The sequence below is a fragment of the Podarcis cretensis genome (genome assembly GCF_951804945.1).
Source record: "Podarcis cretensis genome assembly, chromosome: 6".
NCBI lineage: Eukaryota > Metazoa > Chordata > Lepidosauria > Squamata > Lacertidae > Podarcis > Podarcis cretensis.
This window is the reverse complement of record NC_137175.1, coordinates 32,550,702-32,572,307: the sequence shown is the minus strand read 5'-3', so window position 1 is coordinate 32,572,307 and position 21,606 is coordinate 32,550,702. Positions and strand designations below refer to the sequence as shown.

The window sequence follows — 21,606 nt, the reverse complement described above, 5'->3', positions numbered from 1 at the left end:
CTGAATTGCCTTGCTCAAATCCCTATCTTATATTACAGTCATCTTAATATTGTATTACTATTATAGATTTGGTTGATAATTTGCAGTGGATTCCACTTACTTAGATTTCCAAATGTTAGTTTGCATAGAGCTAAATAGCATAAAAAAGCGGGAAGTATTCTATTCATTTAGTAGAACCTATTTAGAGGGATTAACAACTTGCTATCTCAAAACTCCTAAAGAGGAATTACAACTAAACTGGGATAATTTGGCAAAGTTAAAAGCCTGCTCTGAATGCAGTCAGAAATTAACATAAGCTGTATTTGCAGGTTGGGAAAGAATAAAGAGCTGCAACCTTGAAAGCACAGTTGAGAATTATGGTGGGCAGTATCTGGTGATGGAACAAATAGGTGTATTCTAATCCTTGTGTGTATGCTTAGAATGTGGCATATGAGTTGAGAAGTTGTAAACTGTTCGGAGATTTTGTTTACAATTAAGGTATACATATTTTGTTCAACAAATAAAATATCTTCCAGTTGCACAAGGAAGTTTGTCATGTCCTTTACTTGGAAACATGCTAGGATTGTGAAAATTTGCAGCTTTTTCTCTTTCTTTTAAAAAAGAACAGAGCAGTTAAATAACTTTGGGAAGTCTTTTCCTTTATGTAACATTTTGTTGTCTTGCCTCTCTTACAGTTCATGATCTGCAGAGCTTTGGACTTGACAATGTAAGTATCTGGGAGAGACATATTGCGTTTGAGATACTGATTCACATCTGCAGAAAAGGGAGTAAAGTGTCAGTGCAGATGATTTCCCCTTGTGCATACTGGTGTATCACCTCTAGCTTTGGCAGCAGCTGTGTAAATGATAGGCAAAAAGAACAAAAAGCAACATTTAGAACAAAACTGTTTTCCCCCAAAAGGTGACCACATAATTCATTGTATACTGGTGCTTTCAGAACCCAGTGAGTCACTAAGCATCTATCCTGAGCTCCTTGCCTTATTGCATTCTCACCCTGTATGCCAGTGAGCACGAACATCTCCTTCCTGTGACTGCAGTTCCCAGAGGAGAAGAGGTGTGTAATTACAGGGCGAGGAGTGTATTTCTAGCAGGGCTTCTACCCTAAGGTGGTGTATGCATGAAAATTGCGCAGAAGAGAAAACATCATTAGCTGTGCTCAACTTGCATAAGCAGGCACAGGTGCTAAAATCCTGCTGCTCTTATTGGAGAGAGTTGGTGAAAAACACCTACCTACCTTTTGATCATAGGCTTAGTACTCCATCTGCTCTGCCCTTTGCTGGTTCTGTTTGAACATGTTTCCCTTTTTTTGTTTCAGATAAACATGACCCATTTTATCAAGCACCTTTCATTTGGGAGGGATTATCCTGGCATTGTGAACCCACTTGATGGGACAGTTGTCACAGCACACCAAGGTAGTGGTCTGAAAATAAGTTGTGTTATAGTTTGCTTATATACTGCTCCCCCCCCCCCCAAAGTGATGTATACTATATTAATACAAAGAAAGGTGCAGTAAAATACAGTAAGTCAGCCATAAAAGCAATATAAGATAGCTACTAATAATAGTACCACACTTTTCTGTGTATAATACTATGTTTTTTTCTTTAAAAATCATGCTAAAAAGTTGAGGTGGACTTATACATGGATAGTGCATAGGATGGACGTTTGATTGCTTCCACGGCTGTCAGCGGCTATTGTGCGTGTTATTGGTTGCTGCGTCAATGGGTGGTGTTGATTGGCTGACGCTGGGGAAGTTGGGTGGGTGATTGGCAGCTCCTGCCATTGACGGGACAGCCGGGAGGTGGAGTTTGTGATGTGTGCAGGTGAGTGATTCTTGGCAATCCCCCCCTAAAAAAAGCTCAACCACCCTGGGCAATCCTTCGCAACTAAAGCTCAACAACTCTGTGCCACCTCCCCCCCACGGTGTAGTAGTAGTAAATAATTTCCTTCCCTTATAATAGTACCTAAACGATGAACTGGCCAAAATATGATGGCTACTGTCTAACCTAGGACTGTCTCACTTAATCCAGTCACCATCTTTTAGCTCTTTTAGATTTTATCCCCCTCTCACTACATCAGGGTAAGCAAGCAGACCCTCATGTTTAGTTCATCAACCTACTTGCTGGTCCAATGTGCAGGATCCTGGTAATCTGCTTTCTAAACAATAGGCCATAGGAGATTTAAAAAATAAAAATAAAAACAAAAATGCATGCTTCTAATACCACCCACAAATCACACTGAACATTGCTTCTTAGGCTGTAGTCGTGCTCTCACCACAGACACAGCTCTTGGGTGTTTTTGCTCACATGCACTGAAGGGTTAACAGCCTATTTTATAAATACTAATTGTAGTAAATAAAATATTTTAATTAACAATATTAAATTTAGGTTTGCATGAGAAGGGAATAAAACCTTGTAAGTAAAGACTGTCACATTGGTGGTAATGCCACACAAGTTATGTATATATGTATTTATTTTAATATAAAGTTGGGCAACTAACTGGCTAGCTTCTGGCTCAGTAAAATGGGAAAGATGCCAGCAAGCTTCCTCTTCCTCCTGGCTGACAGTAACTTACAGGCAGGGGTGCATGCATGAAAGAATTATCTTTTCTCTTTTTTCCACCCCCCTTTTTTTCTTTTACTTTCTAAGCCACTCCCAGCTCAGAAAGATGGAGTTATAGGGACACACCCCACAGCAAAATAAATCTGGATAGGGAGAGGGAACTAGCCTTGCCTTTCTTCCCTGGGAATGAAATCTTGAGTTTCTTTTCTCTCCCTCCCTCACCTGCTCTTTCATAAGACCCTGCTGGTAAGATTGTAGACTAAAGTCATTATAGCAGATATTATTACCATGTAGCTTGGACCTCAATAGAATTCTAACTTCCCACCTCAAAGTTACTGCCGCTTACTAATTATCTATTCAAATTCCTTCTTGCCCCACATCCATTTTGTTAAGTTCTGTATAAGGGGACTTTCCCCCCCAAAGTGCCTTCTATTAACACCGTATTTTGCACTTAGCATCCATGATGTTCCAGTACTTCGTAAAAGTGGTCCCCACAGTGTATATGAAGGTCGATGGTGAGGTAAGATCCCCACATTTTCTTTTAAAAACAAACAAACACACCAAAACCTAGCATTATATTTTAATATAGAACAGTGCTGTCCAGGTTATTGCAGTGTAATTAGGGGTTGGGACATGAGGAAATGAAATTGCAAAGAGTTTTGTATATCTTATTACCAATAAGCCTCTGAACAATCAAAGCTCCAGATTTGCAAAAGTGTGGATGACAACCACATGGGGATTTCTGAAAGAGAGAAGTCTTTATTGCTGTGGACCCAGTTTCCTCAGGCTAGAGAATGTAGTGTGACGACAGGACAGTTATGAGTCATGGGGGGAATTATCTTGAGTGTATTGTAGGTTTCTTTGTGTTGGGCAGAGGGGGGTGGAGAGAGATGACAAACTAAGGTATACATAATGCTTCCTGCTGGATGCATTGTGCATTGTGGCAAAATTCAACCCAGCTCCAAATCCTATATAGTCAATTGTGTGTCTTAACTTGTTTAATTAGAAAGAGTAACATTATGTTCTACTTATGTTTTACTAGGTGGTGAGATCAAATCAGTTTTCAGTAACACGACATGAGAAAGTAGCTAACGGGCTAATTGGAGACCAGGGTCTCCCTGGAGTATTTGTGCTCTATGAGCTTTCTCCCATGATGGTGAAACTAACAGAGAAGCACAGGTGAGAAGTTTTCACGTGAACCCATTTTACAACTTGCTTATAAAATTATGTTTCATTTATTCATCATGTGATGCATACAAATAGGTTGTAGAGGTAGTTGCAAAAAGCTTCCATTTGAAGCAGTTAACATTTTGACCGCCTTTTGAACCTAAGTGTTCATTGGACATGGTCAAGTGGGATTGAATTACTGTATTTACTTGAGTCTAATGCACCATTGAATCCATTGCACATCTTAATTTTTGCAATGTGATTTGGCCAAAAAGGTGAGCATTAGATTAGAGTAAATACGGTAATCCATGGGTTTCATCCCCCTGCCCCCAAGTTTTAACTTGTTCATTCATAATGTACACATTACATGGTAACCAACGTTTTCCCCCCTCACCCCATATAGGTCCTTTACACATTTTCTCACAGGAGTCTGTGCCATCATTGGAGGGGTATTTACAGGTATTTGAATATTTTAATTGTTCTCCTCACCCATCTTGGATCTAAAGTTTAGCTTGCAAATGTTCTGATCAATACATCCTAGGCATTTTCAAAGCTTGTTTTACAAAGATGGCAGAATCATCACTAGTAGTACAGTGATTGTTGAAATATTATAGTACATCTGTTTTCTATACATATAAAATGAGCAAAAATGCAACTGAAGGGTGCTTATCAAACAGTGTCTCCTACTAGTATTTAGTGAGCAGCATATTTTGGTTGTGTGATATGGCTCTTTGGGCAGTGCACTCTTTCCTCACTGCTTTGACAAGTTTAGGAATCCCGCCCCCCCTGAACACCTAAAAGCAACTTTTTGGAAGAAAGAGGGAGGGGGCATCTTTTTTATTTCCCCTTTACATGCAGTGTCAATATGGAACATATATAACCTGACCTTCCTTTTCCTCCTTCTTCCAGTGGCAGGACTCATTGATTCTTTGATCTATCATTCAGCTCGGGTCATTCAAAAGAAAATAGAACTTGGAAAAACAACATAGATTATCAGGTGCAATCCCCTCTGAAGAACTTGAAGGAATTAAAAACAAATGGTCAGTGGTCATTTTGAGGGTGCCAAGAAGATCCCTGGACTTGTGCCAAGACTGGAACTATCTTCAGTCTCTCTTCACAAGTAAAATGGGGGATTAATTTAAACATCCATCTTTTGTGGCAGTGCTGTATACCCTAGATTTCAGTACTTGTCTTATGTGTTGGCCTATCTCTCAACTTCTAGATCATGAAATGAAGAATATGGAACACAAGACCTTTTACATGTGTAAAACAAATATTTTCTATTTAATTTGTACGCAGTGCTACCCTTAGGATGTTTGTTTGGACCAAATTCTCAGGAAAAAAGTTTTAATAAAGTCGTGTAATATTTGCTTTCTTTTTACTTACATTTCAACACTCTGTATCAAATAGCATTGCAGCCAAGAATATCTGTGCTCGCTTCCCTGCTCCTCTGATACTTAGCATACCACTTAAATAACAGTGGCTTTAGCCCAAATGTAGGCCTGGGAGGACTGTCAATATCAGCTTTTTGAAATCTCTGTCCAAGGTTAAAGCAACCTATATTGTCCATAAAATGCAATGAAAGAGAAGCACAAAGTCAGCTATCGGAGATAGCCGATGTTGTCCAAATTTAAAGAAAAACATTTCAAGTTGACCATCTTGCTAAGAAAGTAATTGTTCAGAAGTGGTGTTACATGTGTATGTATGTGTATATACATACATACCTGCGCCGGGTGCAGTAGCGCTGGGCTGCTGAACTGTGCTTCGATCTCTAATCCATCCACCTTGTTTCTCTTGTGGCTCAAAAGACCATCATTGGTCCTTGGATTAGTGACAAGCTATTTATAAAATGATATTCTGCCTTCAACTGTTAGTCTCTCAATGAGTGCCAGTTCAAAAGTGCCATTGTGGACTCCAGTCCTGCGGAAAGCTCCAGCGTACCGATTCTTTTCCCAGTAGTGGTGCCAGTTCCCTCTGCTGTCTGCTCCGAAACCAAATGCAGAGACCTGCCACACAAAACATTATGGGGAAAGAAATGAGAGTATGAGGCCTATGTAGCCCAAAAGCTGCTACCTAATCTAGCATTCTGTTTCTCAGAAGTCTGCAGGCTGGGCACAAGTGCAACAGACCTTTCCCACTGAGTGGTGGTCAGCTACATGCAGCCATCGATAATAAAAAATTCTTTAGGTAAAGGTAAAGGTACCCCTGCCCGTACGGGCCAGTCTTTACAGACTCTGGGGTTGTGCGCCCATCTCACTTAAGAGGCCAGGGGCCAGCGCTGTCCGGAGACACTTCCGGGTCACGTGGCCAGCGTGACAAAGCTGCATCTGGCGAGCCAGAGCCACACACGGAAACGCCGTTTACCTTCCCGCTATAAAGCGGTACCTATTTATCTACTTGCACTTAAGGGTGCTTTCGAACTGCTAGGTTGGCAGGTGCTGGGACTGAGCAGCGGGAGCGCACCCCGCCGCAGGGATTCGAACCGCCGACCTTTAAACACAACAAAAAAAGTAAGTTTTGCAAAAAAAAATTGTTCATCCACAATAACATTGTCGCAATAAAAAAGATAAATACAGTGCCCCCACCCTGCTCCCCATGACTTTCCTCCACTCCCTCTTCTGTTTCATAACATATTAAATTCTGCTTGTTTTGTTATCTCTCAATAAAGCTGTCTTAAATTTAATAATCAATAATCTAACCCTGTAAGGAGTGGCCACATTTTACGGAAGCAGACTCCATTATATAAAGATTGCTGAAATTAACCTCGTCACTGCTAAGATTTTTAAATGTGAAACATACCCTACTACATTAACAAACAGAATTTACTGTAATAGCTGCTTAACAGATACCCTTCCTCCAGTGTCACTCCTAATTTAATTTGGGGCTTTGTGGAATTTTGGCAGGTTTAGTTAGTTCATTCTTTAAGAGGAGATGGATTTTTATGCAAAGACAGTGAAACAAAAATGGAAAGTCACACTGCCAGCTTGTAGCATATTCAGCTTATTATCAGGGCCTGCTTGTTTCTGTATAATTTGAGTAATTTTTAGGGTGTGTGTGTTTTTTTAAAAAAATCTCATTATATTGCAACTTAGTGTTCAAGACATAAGACATCCAGCACAGTTTCAATACCAGCCACATGCAGTCTCTGCAGTCAACTTCAGTGTTTCAAAACATGGGAGAGGACTATCTTGTTTTCTGAGGGACTCTGCCCATGTACTTTCTGAACTACCATTCTGTCACCAAATCAGTTGTGAGAAAAGTTGCTTTTTTAAACATGGCCCAAAGAGGCAAGTTGCCTCACAATCAAATGCACTACACCCCAATAGCAACATCAGCCTGTATCTGTAGACATCTGGAGATCACTGTACATACCTGTTTGCAAGTATGGATAGCAAAAAGCAGCGCGGCGAATCCAGTGGATGGATACCGTCCAAAGGACTTCATCCATTTATCGTGAATATATTTTAGGAAGGCAGGGTTCAGTATTAAGACCTGAGAAGAAAAACATTTGGACTGAGAAGCTCTCGCCTATTGTCATAGCCTCCTCTTCCTCAAATTGCCCCACCTGCCACAAGCCTAGCTAATGAGAATGAGATTGTTTGTGACTCTTATGCTCAACATATTAAAAGCAAAGGTGTTGGTCTTTACTTAAAGCAAATTCATGCTGCTTGATAAAATTAAATCTCCCAAGTTCACATAAACACGTGAAACATCAGTTCATATAAAAGTACAAAATAACCTTCAATAAATATTTCCTTAAAACTTATGTAAAAGCAATCACAACAGCCCTTGCCTTTTTAAACATTAGTCGCTCCAGTCATGAGTAACCTAAGCCCAATATGTATTACTTTTCATTTCTGAACTTGTGCTATAGGGCTCAGGAGTGTTGAACTAGGACCTGGGTTCAAATCCTCACACAGTCGAGAATCTGTGTCAGAGATCAGTCACACTATCTCTCAGCCTAACCCACCTCACAGGGGTCACGTGATGACAATGTGCGGAGCAGGGGAACCATGTGCCACCTGGAGCTCCTTGGCGGGAGGAAAGGATGTAACTAATACAAATACAAGTTTTCCAGTACAGTGTTTCATTAGACTCAAAGGCCTAATGCAGTGGTTTTCAACCAATGTGCCGTGGCATGCTGGGGTGCCTTGAATGATGGTCAGGGGTGCTGTGGGCAACACCGCCCTATGCCCCTCTTTCCTTCCCTCCTTCCTCTGATGCCTTCTCGCGTCTCTGCCTCCCAAAGGCTTGCACAGCTGTTTGTTGGAGCAGCCCTGGCTATGAGCTCCTCAGCCAAATGGTGCCTCTGGGGCTGGCCAGGGAGTACTTCCCAGGCCCCTGTGGGGCAGTGAGAAAAGGCGCCTCTCTCTTTGTGGGGGGCAGCTCAAAGACGGGGGGGCAGCTGCAGCTGCTCAGAGGACTCCTAAAGAGAAGAGAGGAAGCTGAGAGAACACTCCGCAATGGAGGGTGTTCAAAAAAGGGTGAGGCTGCCAGCTATGTAGGCAAGGGTGACATAACTGGGCCTCCGAGCCCCACAGGGTGCCACAGAAAGAATGCAGTTGGTCACAGAAGCTATGGACCCAATGATTTATTTCAGAAGGTAAAACAGAATTTTACTCTTGTATTGTTGAAATTAATGAAGCTGTTCATTTTCTGCCGGAAACCTCAAGACTTCTGTTGTTCTACTCCATAACCTTTTCCTCGCCCCTAAGAGCTGTCCCATTAAGACTACATTTTATGTGAGCTCTGTAGTTGTGCTTTTAAGTGCCAAGGTCTTTTTTGTGTCTTCTTTTGTTTACAGAAATTGCCAATGTGGGGCCCCCAGTCTGGATCAAGATTCTAGCATAGGGGTTGGGTGGCTTTATACCCACTACCCATCCTCACTTGAGGATGAAAAGGCCTCCGTTCAATTTGCACTGCAGTGAAATCTTCCATTTGCTTCAATGCTATCCCTTCCACCCCCCTCCAAATTGCAGGGGAGGATATGGATTGGGAACATAGTTGGGGCAGGAAGTGATTAAAGCTCCTCTACCTCCATTCTTGGGACGCGGGTGGCGCTGTGGGTTAAACCACAGAGCCTAGGACTTGCCAATCAGAAGGTCGGCGGTTCAAATCCCATGACGGGGTGAGCTCCCGTTGCTTGGTCCCAGCTCCTGCCAACCTAGCAGTTCGAAAGCACATCAAAGTGCAAGTAGATAAATAGGTACCGCTACGGAGGGGAAGGTAAACAGCGTTTCCGTGCACTGCTCTGGTTCGCCAGACGTGGCTGAGTCATGCTGGCCACATGACCTGGAAGCTGTACGCCGGCCCCCTCGGCCGATAAAGCGAGATGAGCACCGCAACCCCAGAGTCGGTCACGACTGGACCTAATGGTCAGGGGTCCCTTTACCTTTTACCTCCATTCTAGGGTCCTGGAATAAGACTGTGGGGTCCACACTGACAATTTTTGTAAAAACAAACACTGCAGTTGCACATATCAGTCCTTAAATTCACAGAATAAACAAGCAATGACAGATCCGAATCAATGTATTGCCTGCATTCACAACTTACTTTGCTTTTGTCAGCTTCAATGAAGGGCTTGACTCTTTGGTATGTACTATGAAAGAAATGGAAGAATAGCATTCATCATTTTATTACTCTTACCATCAAACTTCCTATTTTTCTCCCTCCAGTGTTCAGTATACATAAAACCCATTCCTGGAGAGTCACGCAACTCCCTGAATAATGACTGACCGGGTGCGCTCCTGTTATTACAAGCATATTTCCCTACATTTGCAGCACTGACCTAAGCCCATAGTGGACAAATTTGTAGTCTCAATGAAGCTTTTAAGGGTCACTTCAAGATTTCCCTACTGACTGAATGTAAAGGCAAAAAGAAACCAACTCTGCTCTTAGCAAAGGATGTTTATCGTGAGGAATGAAATCCTCATCATGCACTGTTTGGAGAAGTACTTCATTTTGTCTGTCCTGAAACGCCCACCATTTAGCTTCATTGGATGACCTCAGATTCTAATACCATGGGAGAGGAAGAAATAAAGCTCTCTCTCTTCATCCACATTTTATCTATGATGTCTCCCTTATAAATCCCTTCTAAACAACCCCCCCCCCCAAACATCATAACATTTATTCACATAGGACATGCTCCAGCCCCTTGATATTCTGATTTCTTTTTTCTGCGCCTTTTCCAGTTCTATGCTGTCTTTTTAAGGGGTTCAAGCAGACCTGTACAGAATATCCTCTCACAGTGCAGAAGTTGTGACCAAAGGAACCTGCCCCATAAATGAATGCTTAAGGTTTTGTTGCCTAGCTTTTTGTACTCCAGTTAGACAAAGTGCTCACCGCTTAATTTCTCCTGAGGAAAAAGCACTAGCTAGCCATTTGAGATCCAGAGGTTTGAAGGGGACGAGCACAAGATGGACGCCAGCACGCAGGTTCACAGCACTCTCTGGGTACATGAAATGGTGCGTGGTTCTTGTACCAACATCTTCCTCAAAGCCTGCAGTTTGTGCTGTGTTCATCCTCAATGGACATAAGAAACATGATCAGATGCTTCACAAAATATCCAGTCCAGAAACATGGGGACGGTCAAAGTCTGAACCTGACACTTGATGGGCTGAGGCCTAGGGACATCAGTCAGATGCCATTCTTCAGGACTGTAGATTACCAGATTTTATTTTCAAAAATAGATAATATTTCAGGATTTTCAAATCTGGAGTTGGGATTGTTATTCCCAGCAACTATTCCCATACATTACAGCATATGCAACTTTTGTCACACACATCCCAACTTCTCTAGCTGCCTCTGCCTTTGCATCTCCCCACCATTTCAGAATTTAGACTGTAATCCTTGTTCTGGCACAAGGAACTGTTCTTCTTGTTTGCTTAGGTTGCCTACCCCTGGCATAAGGCACTAGCATAAGGCCCGGGGGCCGGATGCAGCCCAATCACCACCTCAATCCGGCCCGCAGATGGTCCAGGAATCAGAGTGTTTTTACATGAGTGGAATGTGTCCTTTTATTTAAAATGCATCTCTGGGTTATTTGTGGGGCATAGGAATTTGTTCATTATTTTTTTCCAAAACATAGTCCAGCCCACCACATAGTCTGAGGGACGGTGGACCGGCTGACCCCTGCCTTATGCACTCGAAGGGTCTAAATGATGCTGATGATAGGAATAGCAGCAACCATAGTAATCCTGTCGAATAACAATTACTGCTCAACAATATTTTGTTGGGTAATAATCCTATTAACCCTATTGGAAGGTGATGGCTTCATTAAGAGAAACATTAATTAGTAAATGATAAATGGTCCCTTCCAACTATGATTCTGTGGCTGTGGCTGAGTCTTCAGTGTTAACCATCAGAGAGAGAGAGATTTAAAGTATCAAGAGATCATACCCCCAACAATTATTTCTCACCAGCCAATCACTCTGACCTATTAACAAATAATCTCCCTAGCAAAGGAATGGTTTCTCATCAGCCATAATACTACAATACATTATAGCAGCCACACAAAAATACTTTTCAGCATTATTCACACTAATGTTATGAAACCCAACATAGGGCGTACAGTATATACTTTACTCCACTTACCTCAGCACAAAGTGGTGAGAGTCAATCTTTTTTCCATATTTAGAGCCCTTCAGCCTCCCTGAATTGCCCACCACAGCACATGTTCCACACTGGCTAAAATCCTGGGCTGTAACAGGAGGGGAGTGAAGGATGTCAAACAAGTGCTTTATTATCTTCTGGAGTTGGCTTCCATCCTGATATCCTTGCAGCCTCTAATGGAACAAAGCATGCTTTTAGTTGTGATATATATATATATATATATATATATATATATATATATATATAATTTCCTCCCAGTATGTTGTTATGACCACCCTGGGCTCCTTGAGGAGGATGAGATAAAATTATTTTTATTATTGATAAATACTAACAGAGGACATTAAGGGAGGGGGTGTAGAACCTGCTTTCCAATAGCATCTTTTTATATATAAAAAATGGAACTGCCTGCTTAAACAGATCACAAAAGATAAATATTTGATGGTACAATTGACTGACTGCAAACTATTCTGAATAGAGATACAGAACAAAGGCAAATATCTTTAGTGAGAATGCCTCATGCAAAGGTGGCTCCTGTGCTGTCAATCAGGAAAGCATTGTTCATGTGCTGTTACTGCTGCTTTTTTTATCTCAGAAATGGAAGACGTTTCTGCTGGGTGGCTTCTCCCTGTCATGCAACTATGAAAGCACAGGAGCTCTCTTTGGGTAAAGCAGTTGGCCTCTGTACATCTCCCACCCAGTGGCTTTCCTGGTGCTGCAGCCAGGACTCTTTCCGCATTATTGAGAGACTCCTGGGTATATGTACAAGAGAGAGTTAATGGACTGCTTAAGACTGGACAAATCAGCTGGCCAGATCGTCCTTTGGTTAGGGATATTATGACCATGGGCTAAATTATGAGTAATGGTTGCTTTAATAAATAGTTATAAAGCAATAAATAGTGACTTTATTTATTGAATTTATGGGGCCACCAGGGGGCGCATTGGAAGATGGCCGACAATAACATCTCTCCGACCCACACGAGGTAATTAAGAGGCTGCTATGGGAAGTATGCAGCCTTCCCAGCCCCTCCAAGGGGATGGGGGGACTGCCTTGCCAGCGGTGTCCATAATTCACCCCCGGATTCAAAAGAAGAGGGTGCGGACACTTGGCACAAGCACTCGTGTGAAGTCGGCTCTTCCTGACGCTGTCTCCAATTAGCGCACTGGTTCGCTTTGGCTTGAAATATATAATTGGAAATACATAATTGGAAATAATAATAATAATAATAAATTTTATTTATATCCCGCCCTCCCCAGCCGAAGCCGGGCTCAGGGCGGCTAACAACACTAAAACAGTACAACATTATAAAAACATTATAAAAATTAATTAAAATCAAAATTGATGGCAACCATAAACTAAAGTTTTGTAAAGATTGCCAAAGGAGGGAGTCAGGCTGCGCCCTGACCAAAGGCCAGGTGGAACAGCTCTGTCTTGCAGGCCCTGCGGAAAGATGTCAAGTCCTGCAGGGCCCTTGTCTCTTGTGACAGAGCGTTCCACCAGGTTGGAGCCGCAGCCGAAAAAGCCCTGGCTCTAGTTGAGGCCAGTCTAACCTCTCTGTGGCCTGGGACCTTTCAAGGTGTTTTTATTTGAAGACCGTAAGTTCCTCTGTGGGGCATACCAGGAGAGGCGGTCCCGTAGGTACGAGTGCCCTAGGCCGTATAGGGCTTTGAAGGTTAAAACCAGCACCTTAAACCTGATCCTGTACTCCACGGGAGCCAGTGCAGCTGGTATAGCACCGGATGAATGTGATCTCTAAGCGAAGACCCCGTAAGGAGTCTCGCTGCGGCATTCTGCACCCGCTGGAGTCTCTGGGTCAGTCTCAAGGGCAGCCCCACGTAGAGCGAGTTACAATAATCCAGTCTGGAGGTGACTGTCGCGTGGATCACAGTGGCTAGGTCAGGGCGAGAGAGGTAAGGAGCCAACTGCTTAGCTTGGCGGAGATGAAAAAATGACGCCTTCGTTATAGCTGCAATCTGCGCCTCCATGGAGAGGGAGGTATCGAAGATTACACCCAAACTCTTAACGGACGGTGCTGGCACTAATTGCACCCCCGCAAGAGATGGGAGTTGCCCCCTCAGTCCCATGTCGTCCTGTCCCAGCCAGAGGACCTCTGTCTTCGAAGGATTTAACTTCAACCGGCTCCCACGTAACCATCCAGCCACAGCCTCCAAGCATCTGATCAGTGTGTCTGGGGCCGAGTCAGGGTGGCCGTCCATCAACAGATAGAGTTGGGTGTCATCAGCATACTCATGGCAGCCCAGCCCAAAACTCTGGACAAGCTGGGCGAGGGGGCGCATAAAGATGTTAAAAAGCATCGGGGAGAGTATCGCACCCTGGGGCACACCACACACCAAGGAGTGGCGGGATGACAATTCCCCCCCAAGCGCCACCCTCTGTCCCCGACCAGAGAGAAACGAGCGCAGCCATTGATGGACTGTGCCCTGGATCCCCACGTCGGCAAGGCGGTGGTCCAGGAGTTCGTGATCGACCATGTCGAAGGCTGCTGACAGGTCTAGAAGAATCAGCAGCCCCGACCCGCCTCGATCCAGCTGCCTGCGGAGATCATCTGTTAGGGCGACCAGAGCCGTCTCGGTCCCATGACCAGCGCGGAAGCCGGACTGGAATGGATCCAGAGCCGATGTTTCATCCAGAAACCTACCAAGCTGTTCAGCAACCGCTCTCTCAATCACCTTACCCAGGAATGGACAATTCGAAACCGGGCGGTAATTGGATAGATCTAAGGGATCTAATGATGTTTTCTTTAAAAGCGGGCGCACCACTGCCTCCTTCAGTTCCCCTGGGAATGTCCCGGTGCCAAGGGACAGATTGATGATATCCCCCAGGGGGGCCCGCACCTCGTCTGGACACGCTCTAATCAGCCAGGACGGGCACGGGTCGAGAGGACAAGTGGTGGGCTTTCCAGCTCGGAGGAGTCTGTCCACATCGGCTGGGGATATCCGGTCAAAGTGGTCCAATACTGAACCCGAGGACAGTCGAGGGGCCTCCAGTTCCTTTATTGTATCCAAATTGGCAGGGAGGTCATGGCGGAGCAACAGGACCTTCTCCGCAAAAAAGCTTGCAAATGCCTCACAGCTGTGTGTCAAATTGTTATTTAAATTTGGCTGTCCTTCGAGGGACGTTAAAGACCGAATTATACTAAATAATTGTGCCGGGCGAGAGCTAGCGGATGCAATGGAGGCCGAGAAGTAGGACTTCTTAGCGGCCTTCACTGCCATCTCGTAGGTTTTCATAAAAACCCTATAAGATGTTCTTGAAGCTCCGTCACGGGCACCCCGCCATACTCGCTCTAGCCGTCTGAGGTCCTGCTTCATTTTCCGGAGCTCCTCGGTAAACCAGGGAGCCCGGTTTCTGCGGGGTCGCAGAGGGCGCTTAGGTGCGATCTCATTGATGGCTGCCAGGAGCTGGGTATTCCAGGCCTCAACAAGCTCAGTCAATGAGTCGCCAGGGGGAGAAAGGTCCCGCAAGGCTTGACGGAATCTATCAGGGTCCATCAGCCTCTGCAGGCGAGCCCAAATCGGCTCGCCACCTAAGCAGGGTGGGGGTGGAACGTCAATCCTGGCTTTCAGAGCATAGTGATCAGACCATGGCACCTTCATCGAAGGAAACATGATCACATCTATACCGACGCCAAAGATCAGATCCAGCGTGTGGCCTGCTTGATGTGTGGGGCCCTAAACAAACTGGGAGAGCCCTAGTGTCGCAATGGAAGACACCAGGTCCAGAGCCTGTGAGGGGGGAGTGGCATCAGCATGGATGTTGAAGTCCCCCAATACCAATAGGTTAGGGAGCTCCAAGGCACAGCGGCCACCGCCTCCAGCAGGCCTGACAGGGTGGCTGCTGGTGCGTTAGGTGGCCGGTACACCAGCCAGACAGCCAAGCTCACCTCAGAGCCCCACACTAGGCCAACACATTCAATGCCGGGGATCGATGGCGATGGTAGAGCCCTGAAAGAACAATCTTCCCAGATTAATAACGCCACCCCTCCCCCCCGGCCCACAGTCCGTGCCTTCCTCCCAGAGTTGCTCAGGGAGACAGTTTGCCCGGCTAAATATTAGCAAATATCATAGCAGTGTACAACACTGCAATCAATAAAAATGGTTTCCCAGAAAAACTGACCCATGAGTCAACTTATCCTTTTAAGGTAAAAGGGAAAGGACCCCTGGACGGTTAAGTTCAGTCAAAGGTGACTGTGGAGTTGTGGTGCTCATCTCACTTTCAGGCCAAGGGAGCTGGTGTTTGTCCACAGACAGCTTTCCAGGTCATGTGGCCAGCATGACTAAACCGCTTTTGTCACAACAGAACACCGTGACGGAAACCAGAGTGCACAGAAACGCCATGTGCTGTCCTTCTAAGAAAGCCTGTAGTAATAGGAGAAACTTTGGTATCTGATGGTTGGACTTCATTAATATTTTTTAATATGACACCTGGTGCGAGGCCAAAATTGGGCACTCCCAAATGGATCTTCTCAGTTATGGATCTTCTCAATTTTGCGCCCCCTCAGCATAATGCCCTGTGTGGGGGAACTGCCCACACCACCTAAAACCCAGTGCTGATCTGATGAAATGTAGATAATGTCAGAGCCTGTCTAATTCCAATGGGCTGGACCTCCAGCACAGACAGGTGAAGATTAGTGGCCTGAACAAATGCAGAGCAGGTAAAACATTTGCCAACTCTTCCTGCTCTGCATTTGGTGCTGCTATTCCTGTATGAGAGGGGAACTGCAGGACCATTCCGGGAGAAGGACCCACCTCAAAGTAATTTATAGCAGCTGGCCTTGATGCTGGACCTCCTGGAGAAGTTGGGAGTTAAAAACAAAACAAACACCAAACAAAAAAAGGGAATGCAGTGCACTGCTAGAACCTCTGAGCACTCAAAGAAGTAAGGAGATGCTCTGTGTTTCATTTCGCTCAATGGACACAGCAGGGAGGAGCCTTTCTGCGTATTTGTCATTAATGTGGTGCAACACTCACCAGCCACCACTGCAGAACCTCCGAGGGGACCTCTGGATTTCTAAGAGTCAGCAGGCAGTTTACTGAGGCATCAAAGTGATCACAAAACCAGTCCAACTTGCTATGCTCTGTGCACCTGTTCTGGCTGCACATCTTTCCCTCCCAGGGAGACTCCATTGGTGGCCATTCTCCAGAGGAAGGCGAAGGGTCCATATACACAGCCTTGTAAAGCTTCCAAAGGAAAAACACAAGGCAGAGGGCCAGGATGCACCACAGCTTTTTCCTGAACTGCATTCTTCACTCTATCAACTGGATCTCATAGTTTAAAAACCTTCTATGAGGCAAAAGCATCCTGCAGTGTGGTTTAACTTTATTGCCTATGTCAGACTTTTTGCTCTGGGAGTTTCCTGTTCACATATGATGAGCAGGTCGCTTCTTGAGTAGATACTGCTCCACACAGATGCGCAGCTCAGCAGCTAAACACTCAGAAAAATCAAGGTCCGACTCATTCTCCATTTATTCAGCCAGCCAGTGTTCTGTGGGTGTGAACCAGTTAAGGCCTCACATCAAACGAATGCTGAAACGCACAGAAAAAGTGTGATATGACGTTAGTATGGACTACAGATGGCAGAGGGAAATGCTTGTGGCAAGATAAAGTTATTAATTTCAGACATCGTTCTGTACATTAATAAGTTTAACGGTGTAATATTTTCCTAAATGTCCATGCTGTTGGTCCCAAGCTTTCCTCCAGTTATGCTGCATGCAATTCAGTAGCAGTTTACCAGATGGGGCAGAACTGCAACACTACTTTCCCAGCAGTAGCATTGCTGCCGTTTACTGAAGGGGCTGAGTTGGTGAACAGGTCAAGGCTGTTCAGGTGCTCTACAGAACTTCTGGTTTGGCTTCAGAATCACAGAGTTGTAGAGTTGGAAGGGACCACAAGGGTCATCTAGTCCAACCACCTGCGATGCAGGAATCTTTCAGCCAACATTGGGCTCAAACCTACAACCCTGAGATTAAGAATCTCATGCTCTACTGACTGAGCTATCCCTCAACTTCCAAAATCACTGGTGCATCTGCACAGCCCCAACCTCCCTCCTGCCTCCCCATCTATGTTCTGGTAAGCAGCAGCAAGAACATGGCCAGGAAACTAGAATTGTGGCTCTGGGTGAGCCACTTCGAGTGTGATTTATACCCAACTGTAAAGCACTGTCTGCAACCCATCCAGTTTCTATTTCTGGTCATATCCAAGATTTGTGTTAGTAATCAAGTTAGCATCTCATTAAACACATCCTGACATTTCCATAATTTGCTTCATACTTTCTGTATTATCCCTCATCCCAGCCAGTTAAAAAGACAGCTTGTTCACTTATTCACCCATTCCCATCAATACCTGTGTTTTCCTTTCCCTCTTATTGCAGGGTTTGCAGATATTATATGGCCCTAGCTATTTTTAGATGGAGATTCCTCTCCTCCAGCACTCCAGTAAGGAGTGTATCCACTGGTGTATCCATGCTAAAAACCGAGATGACTAAAAATAACCCATTCCAAAGCAATAAAGCAAAAGACTTGTAAAGAGCATGTCATTTTGGGGGGTTTTGGTTTCAAAACTAGACTCATCAAAAACTTGCTTTTTTGCTTTAGAAACTGCCACGTGTAAGTGGGTCAAATATTAACAGAAAGCACAAGGGTCTGTTTTGTGCTGGAAGTTGTTCAAAGGAGGGTCAAAGGTTTTTCCTTAAAGGAAGGTCAAAGGTTAATCCTTGTTCTTAACCAAGACTCTCCCCTTGTGCCTAGTTAAAAGGGTGGAAGGGGGAGTGAAAATATGGTCTACAAGTCCAGCTAAAGAATATGGGAGTTCAGCAAAAGGTTGTGGAGTTAGAAACGTAAAAAGATGCAAGAGGGAGAAAGTGATTAAACCATTTCAGAGACCTGAAACATTGGGAAGTGTTAGGAAACCACAGTTAGGAATCACAGCAAAGGAGCCCAGAGAAAACTACAAAGGGATGCAGAAGCTGAACTAAGGATACAAATTTTAAGTATTGGTTTGGTCAGAGAAGCAGACTGGTTTGTTTTGTGGTTTGTTTATTGTTTGTTTCAATAAAGTATTTAAAGATTTAAAAAACCAAAATAGATAAATCAACTACTCTTATGGGCAACTGCTAAAAATGTAAAAATTGGGGTTCCCCCCCAATAAGAAACCATTTTCTCAAAAATGTGTTGCCTTGCTAAACCTGTAAGTAAATACACAATGTGTTTTGGAAAAGCTTGGTGTGAGGTCTTGTTATTCACTCCACACACAACTGTCATCACACACTACCCAGTATTGAAAACAAATAAAAAAATTCCTTCCAGTAGCACCTTAAAGACCAACTAAGTTAGTTCTTGGTATGAGCTTTCATGTGCATGCAGACTTCTTCAGATAGGTAGCCGTGTTGGTCTGCCATAGTCAAAACAAATAAAAAAATTCCTTCCAGTAGCACCTTGAAGACCAACTAAGTTAGTTCTTGGTATGAGCTTGGTATGAGCTTTCATGAGTTCTTGGTATGAGCTTTCATCCCTTTAACTCTATACTTTGGAACTACTGATATGTTGTTAGAGCAAAAGAATCAAGTGCATAAGTTTCTCTGGGTCAATAGTCAAGAACACTGTTGGATCTGAAATGCAATTATGCAGGACTGAAGGAAACACACTCTGTACATGTTTTGCAACTTTCATCTAATGACTTCACAATCCTAGGCACATTGCTTAGGAGAGAGTCCTATGAAACTCAGCAATATATTCTTCTGAATAAAAGGTGCCTAGGATCTGGCTGTAACTGAAGGGGGAACGGGTGTGTGGAAGGAATTAAAAACACAAATTACAGCTGCAAACACACTACACCTTTAATGCACGTTCGAAGCACGTTTCCTACTCAAAGAATTCTGGGCACTGTAGTTTATCCATCACAAACAATTCCCAGCCACTCTGAACAAACTACTGTGCCCAAAATTATTTGAGGGGAGGAAATGTACTCCGAATGTGTTTTAAAGATATGCTAACCGGATGGCAGGAAGTGAATGAAGACCAGTTTGTGAGCAATGAACAAGCAAATAAGAGAGAGGAAGAAGGCAAGGGGGGGATATTAACAAGAATGAAAGAAAGACACAACCCTCTGCACACTTACCCGGGAAGAACAAGCCCCACTGAACGCACTGGGATTTACTTGTGAGAGTCAACACGCACAGGCACCGGTGGCTGCCCCAAACGGAAGTTTTGTTGCAAATTCAGCTGAGATAGTGGAGTTCCTCTATCGAGGGAGAAGCACTGGTTCCAGCAACGAGGGAATTGTTTCCCATTTCCTGCTAGTTTATCGCTGCAGCGTGGAAAGTTACTGCAAGCACAACTATGACTCACTTGGAAAAGGAGGTTGCTGCGCTTGGACCACTGCAAATAACAGCTTCCGAGGAGGGATCTTCTTCAGGACCTCAGCAGGAGATTGTCCCCTTCCCCACCTGGCTGAGATAATCACTAGGCCCCCCACCTTGCACTAAGGGTATTTGCATTTCAAAAACGAAAACTAATGCAGACACTTTCTGCTAAAGAAAAAACTGGCTCTTTCCCCTCCTTTGTTAACCAGGCAAACTTTTTAGCATAATTGAGGTTATGTTTCAACAAGTTCAAGGACACCTCAGCAGATTCTACAGTGTTTTCAAAAAACAAGGACCTGCAGCGAAGACTGAACAGGCTGTTGTTTCAAAGTCTGCAGCTACGTTATCTCGTGTCCCTGAAGTCTCTTATCAAGTCAAGCGACATGTTGCTACTATCTTTCAAGCAAAAAACATAGCCATGAGAGTCAATTACTGCTCTCCAAGGCAGCTCTGCATGACAGTCCTCAACTTCTGAGGGGAAAAACTAGGGAAGGAATTCTGTGGGAGGAGGAAATCCTGCTTGCACCCCGCCAACTACAGCAAGAGGTCATTCAGTGGAGGCAGGAGTTTGTTTTCCCACACGAAGCTTTCATTGTTTGATTAGTCTAAATCACTCTGTAAGGTAAGCGTAAAACCTATAATGGCCAGGCTCCATATTATTTCACACAAATCAGAGTTAACATCTCCTATTTGTTTATTCACATTTACATGGATTTTTGCACATTTCATCGGAAAGCACTACAGCTAGCAAATGCACTGTGAAAAATGCTACAAGGCAAGTCCTATTCTCATCTATCCTTTCAGAGGGTGTCTTAAATGGTGGAGGATGCAGAAATGATCATCCTCTGAGACCCTTCTTTGTGTGCCTCCTCCATGAGAGATCTGGAGGGTGGCAACATGAGAACGGGGCTCGTCTGGAACCTTCATTACATATCTTTAGGCACCAGGTGAAAATGTTTCTCTATAGCCAGGCCTTTGGCTGATTAACATCCTATGGCCTTTTAAATTGTTTGTGGGAGGGGAGTTATTGGTTTGCTTTATTGCATATTTTGTGCTCTCATTTTTCATTTCTTATGTTGCGAGCTGCCCTGTGATCTTTGGATGAAGGGCGGTATATAAATTTAATTAATGATGATAATAATAATGCTGACAGTGGAAAGAGATTTGTGCTGGTTGTCAATACAAGCTTTTATTCATTATTTCCAAGCACTGTGGAAATATGGGCTACAGATAAGCAACTTCTACTAAAAAATAATTTAAGGCATTAGGCAGAGTACTTGTCAGATTACTGGTACATGGTTATGTATTTATTTTATTAATTTCATAAAATTTATACACTGCCTGTTTGTGTGTGGGGTTTTTTTAAACAACCCTCAGAGCATTTTACAAATACTGCAAAGGAACATTTGCTCTTCTTATGCAAATACTTACTTTCAGTTTACAAACCGCCAGAATGTCCCATTGATTTTAAAGGGGTATTTCCTGCATTAGCAACATTTGTGTGTGTCCAAATGCTAGTTTAATGGGGCCTCTCCCTTCTGTGCAGTGACAAAGCAGCATTGCTTTGGAATATAATATGACATTTTACAGCAGCTTGTGAAGCAGAACACAATTACTCCTGAAACACACTGTTACAGAGATACATGCACTATGTCTGATGCTACTCATTGCACTGACCCTACACTGAGAATCCTAACTGTAGCTGCTGAAAGATAGTTTGCTAGTGTTACCAACTGCTTACCTTACCCAAGTGTTGGAGATCACACAGTCCAGGCAAACTGAATTATTGTTCTTCCTCTTCCTTGGTTGCACTCAGAATATTAATGAAGATTGAAGCCACCTCCCATGGCTGCATGTGGTAAGTGACTCATTTTGAAATAGTGCTTTCGAACA

The 21,606-nt window shown here is 43.9% G+C and overlaps 2 protein-coding genes across 7 annotated transcripts in view; one reads left to right on the top strand and one right to left on the bottom strand.

The window, feature by feature from the left end:
* The window catches only part of ERGIC3 (ERGIC and golgi 3), an 18,935-nt gene extending 13,840 nt beyond the window's left edge, over positions 1-5,095 (top strand). For all 3 annotated transcript variants that reach the window (XM_079979747.1, XM_079979746.1, XM_079979745.1), the window contains 6 exons: positions 675-706; positions 1,315-1,411; positions 3,013-3,077; positions 3,600-3,736; positions 4,128-4,183; positions 4,634-5,095. In XM_079979747.1, the coding sequence (XP_079835873.1) occupies positions 675-706; positions 1,315-1,411; positions 3,013-3,077; positions 3,600-3,736; positions 4,128-4,183; positions 4,634-4,713 (467 nt within the window). In that variant the 3' untranslated portion in view covers positions 4,714-5,095. The remainder of the gene's footprint in view (positions 1-674; positions 707-1,314; positions 1,412-3,012; positions 3,078-3,599; positions 3,737-4,127; positions 4,184-4,633) is intronic.
* On the bottom strand, positions 4,979-21,606 carry LOC307217859 (CMP-N-acetylneuraminate-beta-galactosamide-alpha-2,3-sialyltransferase 2-like). 4 transcript variants are annotated; one of them, XM_079979831.1, is made up of 7 exons: positions 21,455-21,606; positions 16,325-16,880; positions 11,318-11,508; positions 10,067-10,246; positions 9,278-9,323; positions 7,097-7,216; positions 4,979-5,730 (listed from the first exon to the last, which is right to left on the bottom strand). In XM_079979831.1, the coding sequence occupies exons 2-7, from the start codon at positions 16,595-16,597 to the stop codon at positions 5,563-5,565; spliced, it is 978 nt and encodes a 325-aa protein (XP_079835957.1). In that variant the 5' UTR covers positions 16,598-16,880; positions 21,455-21,606; the 3' UTR covers positions 4,979-5,562. The 4 variants fall into 4 exon arrangements, with proteins under 4 accessions (XP_079835957.1, XP_079835955.1, XP_079835956.1 ...); XM_079979829.1 differs by lacking the exon at positions 21,455-21,606 and adding an exon at positions 19,464-19,892 and having other exon boundaries at positions 16,325-16,863; XM_079979830.1 differs by lacking the exon at positions 21,455-21,606 and adding an exon at positions 19,470-19,892.

Excerpts from the sequence above, each read along its gene's own strand:
- LOC307217859 (XM_079979831.1), bottom strand. The coding sequence starts at position 16,597 with ATGCAGTTCAGGAAAAAGCTGTGGTGCATCCTGGCCCTCTGCCTTGTG. Across the intron at positions 9,324-10,066 it reads TCCTCAGGAGAAATTAAGCG|TACATACCAAAGAGTCAAGC; the intron begins GTGAGCACTTTG and ends TTTCTTTCATAG. Across the intron at positions 7,217-9,277 it reads TTGAAGCTGACAAAAGCAAA|GTCTTAATACTGAACCCTGC; the intron begins GTAAGTTGTGAA and ends TTTTCTTCTCAG.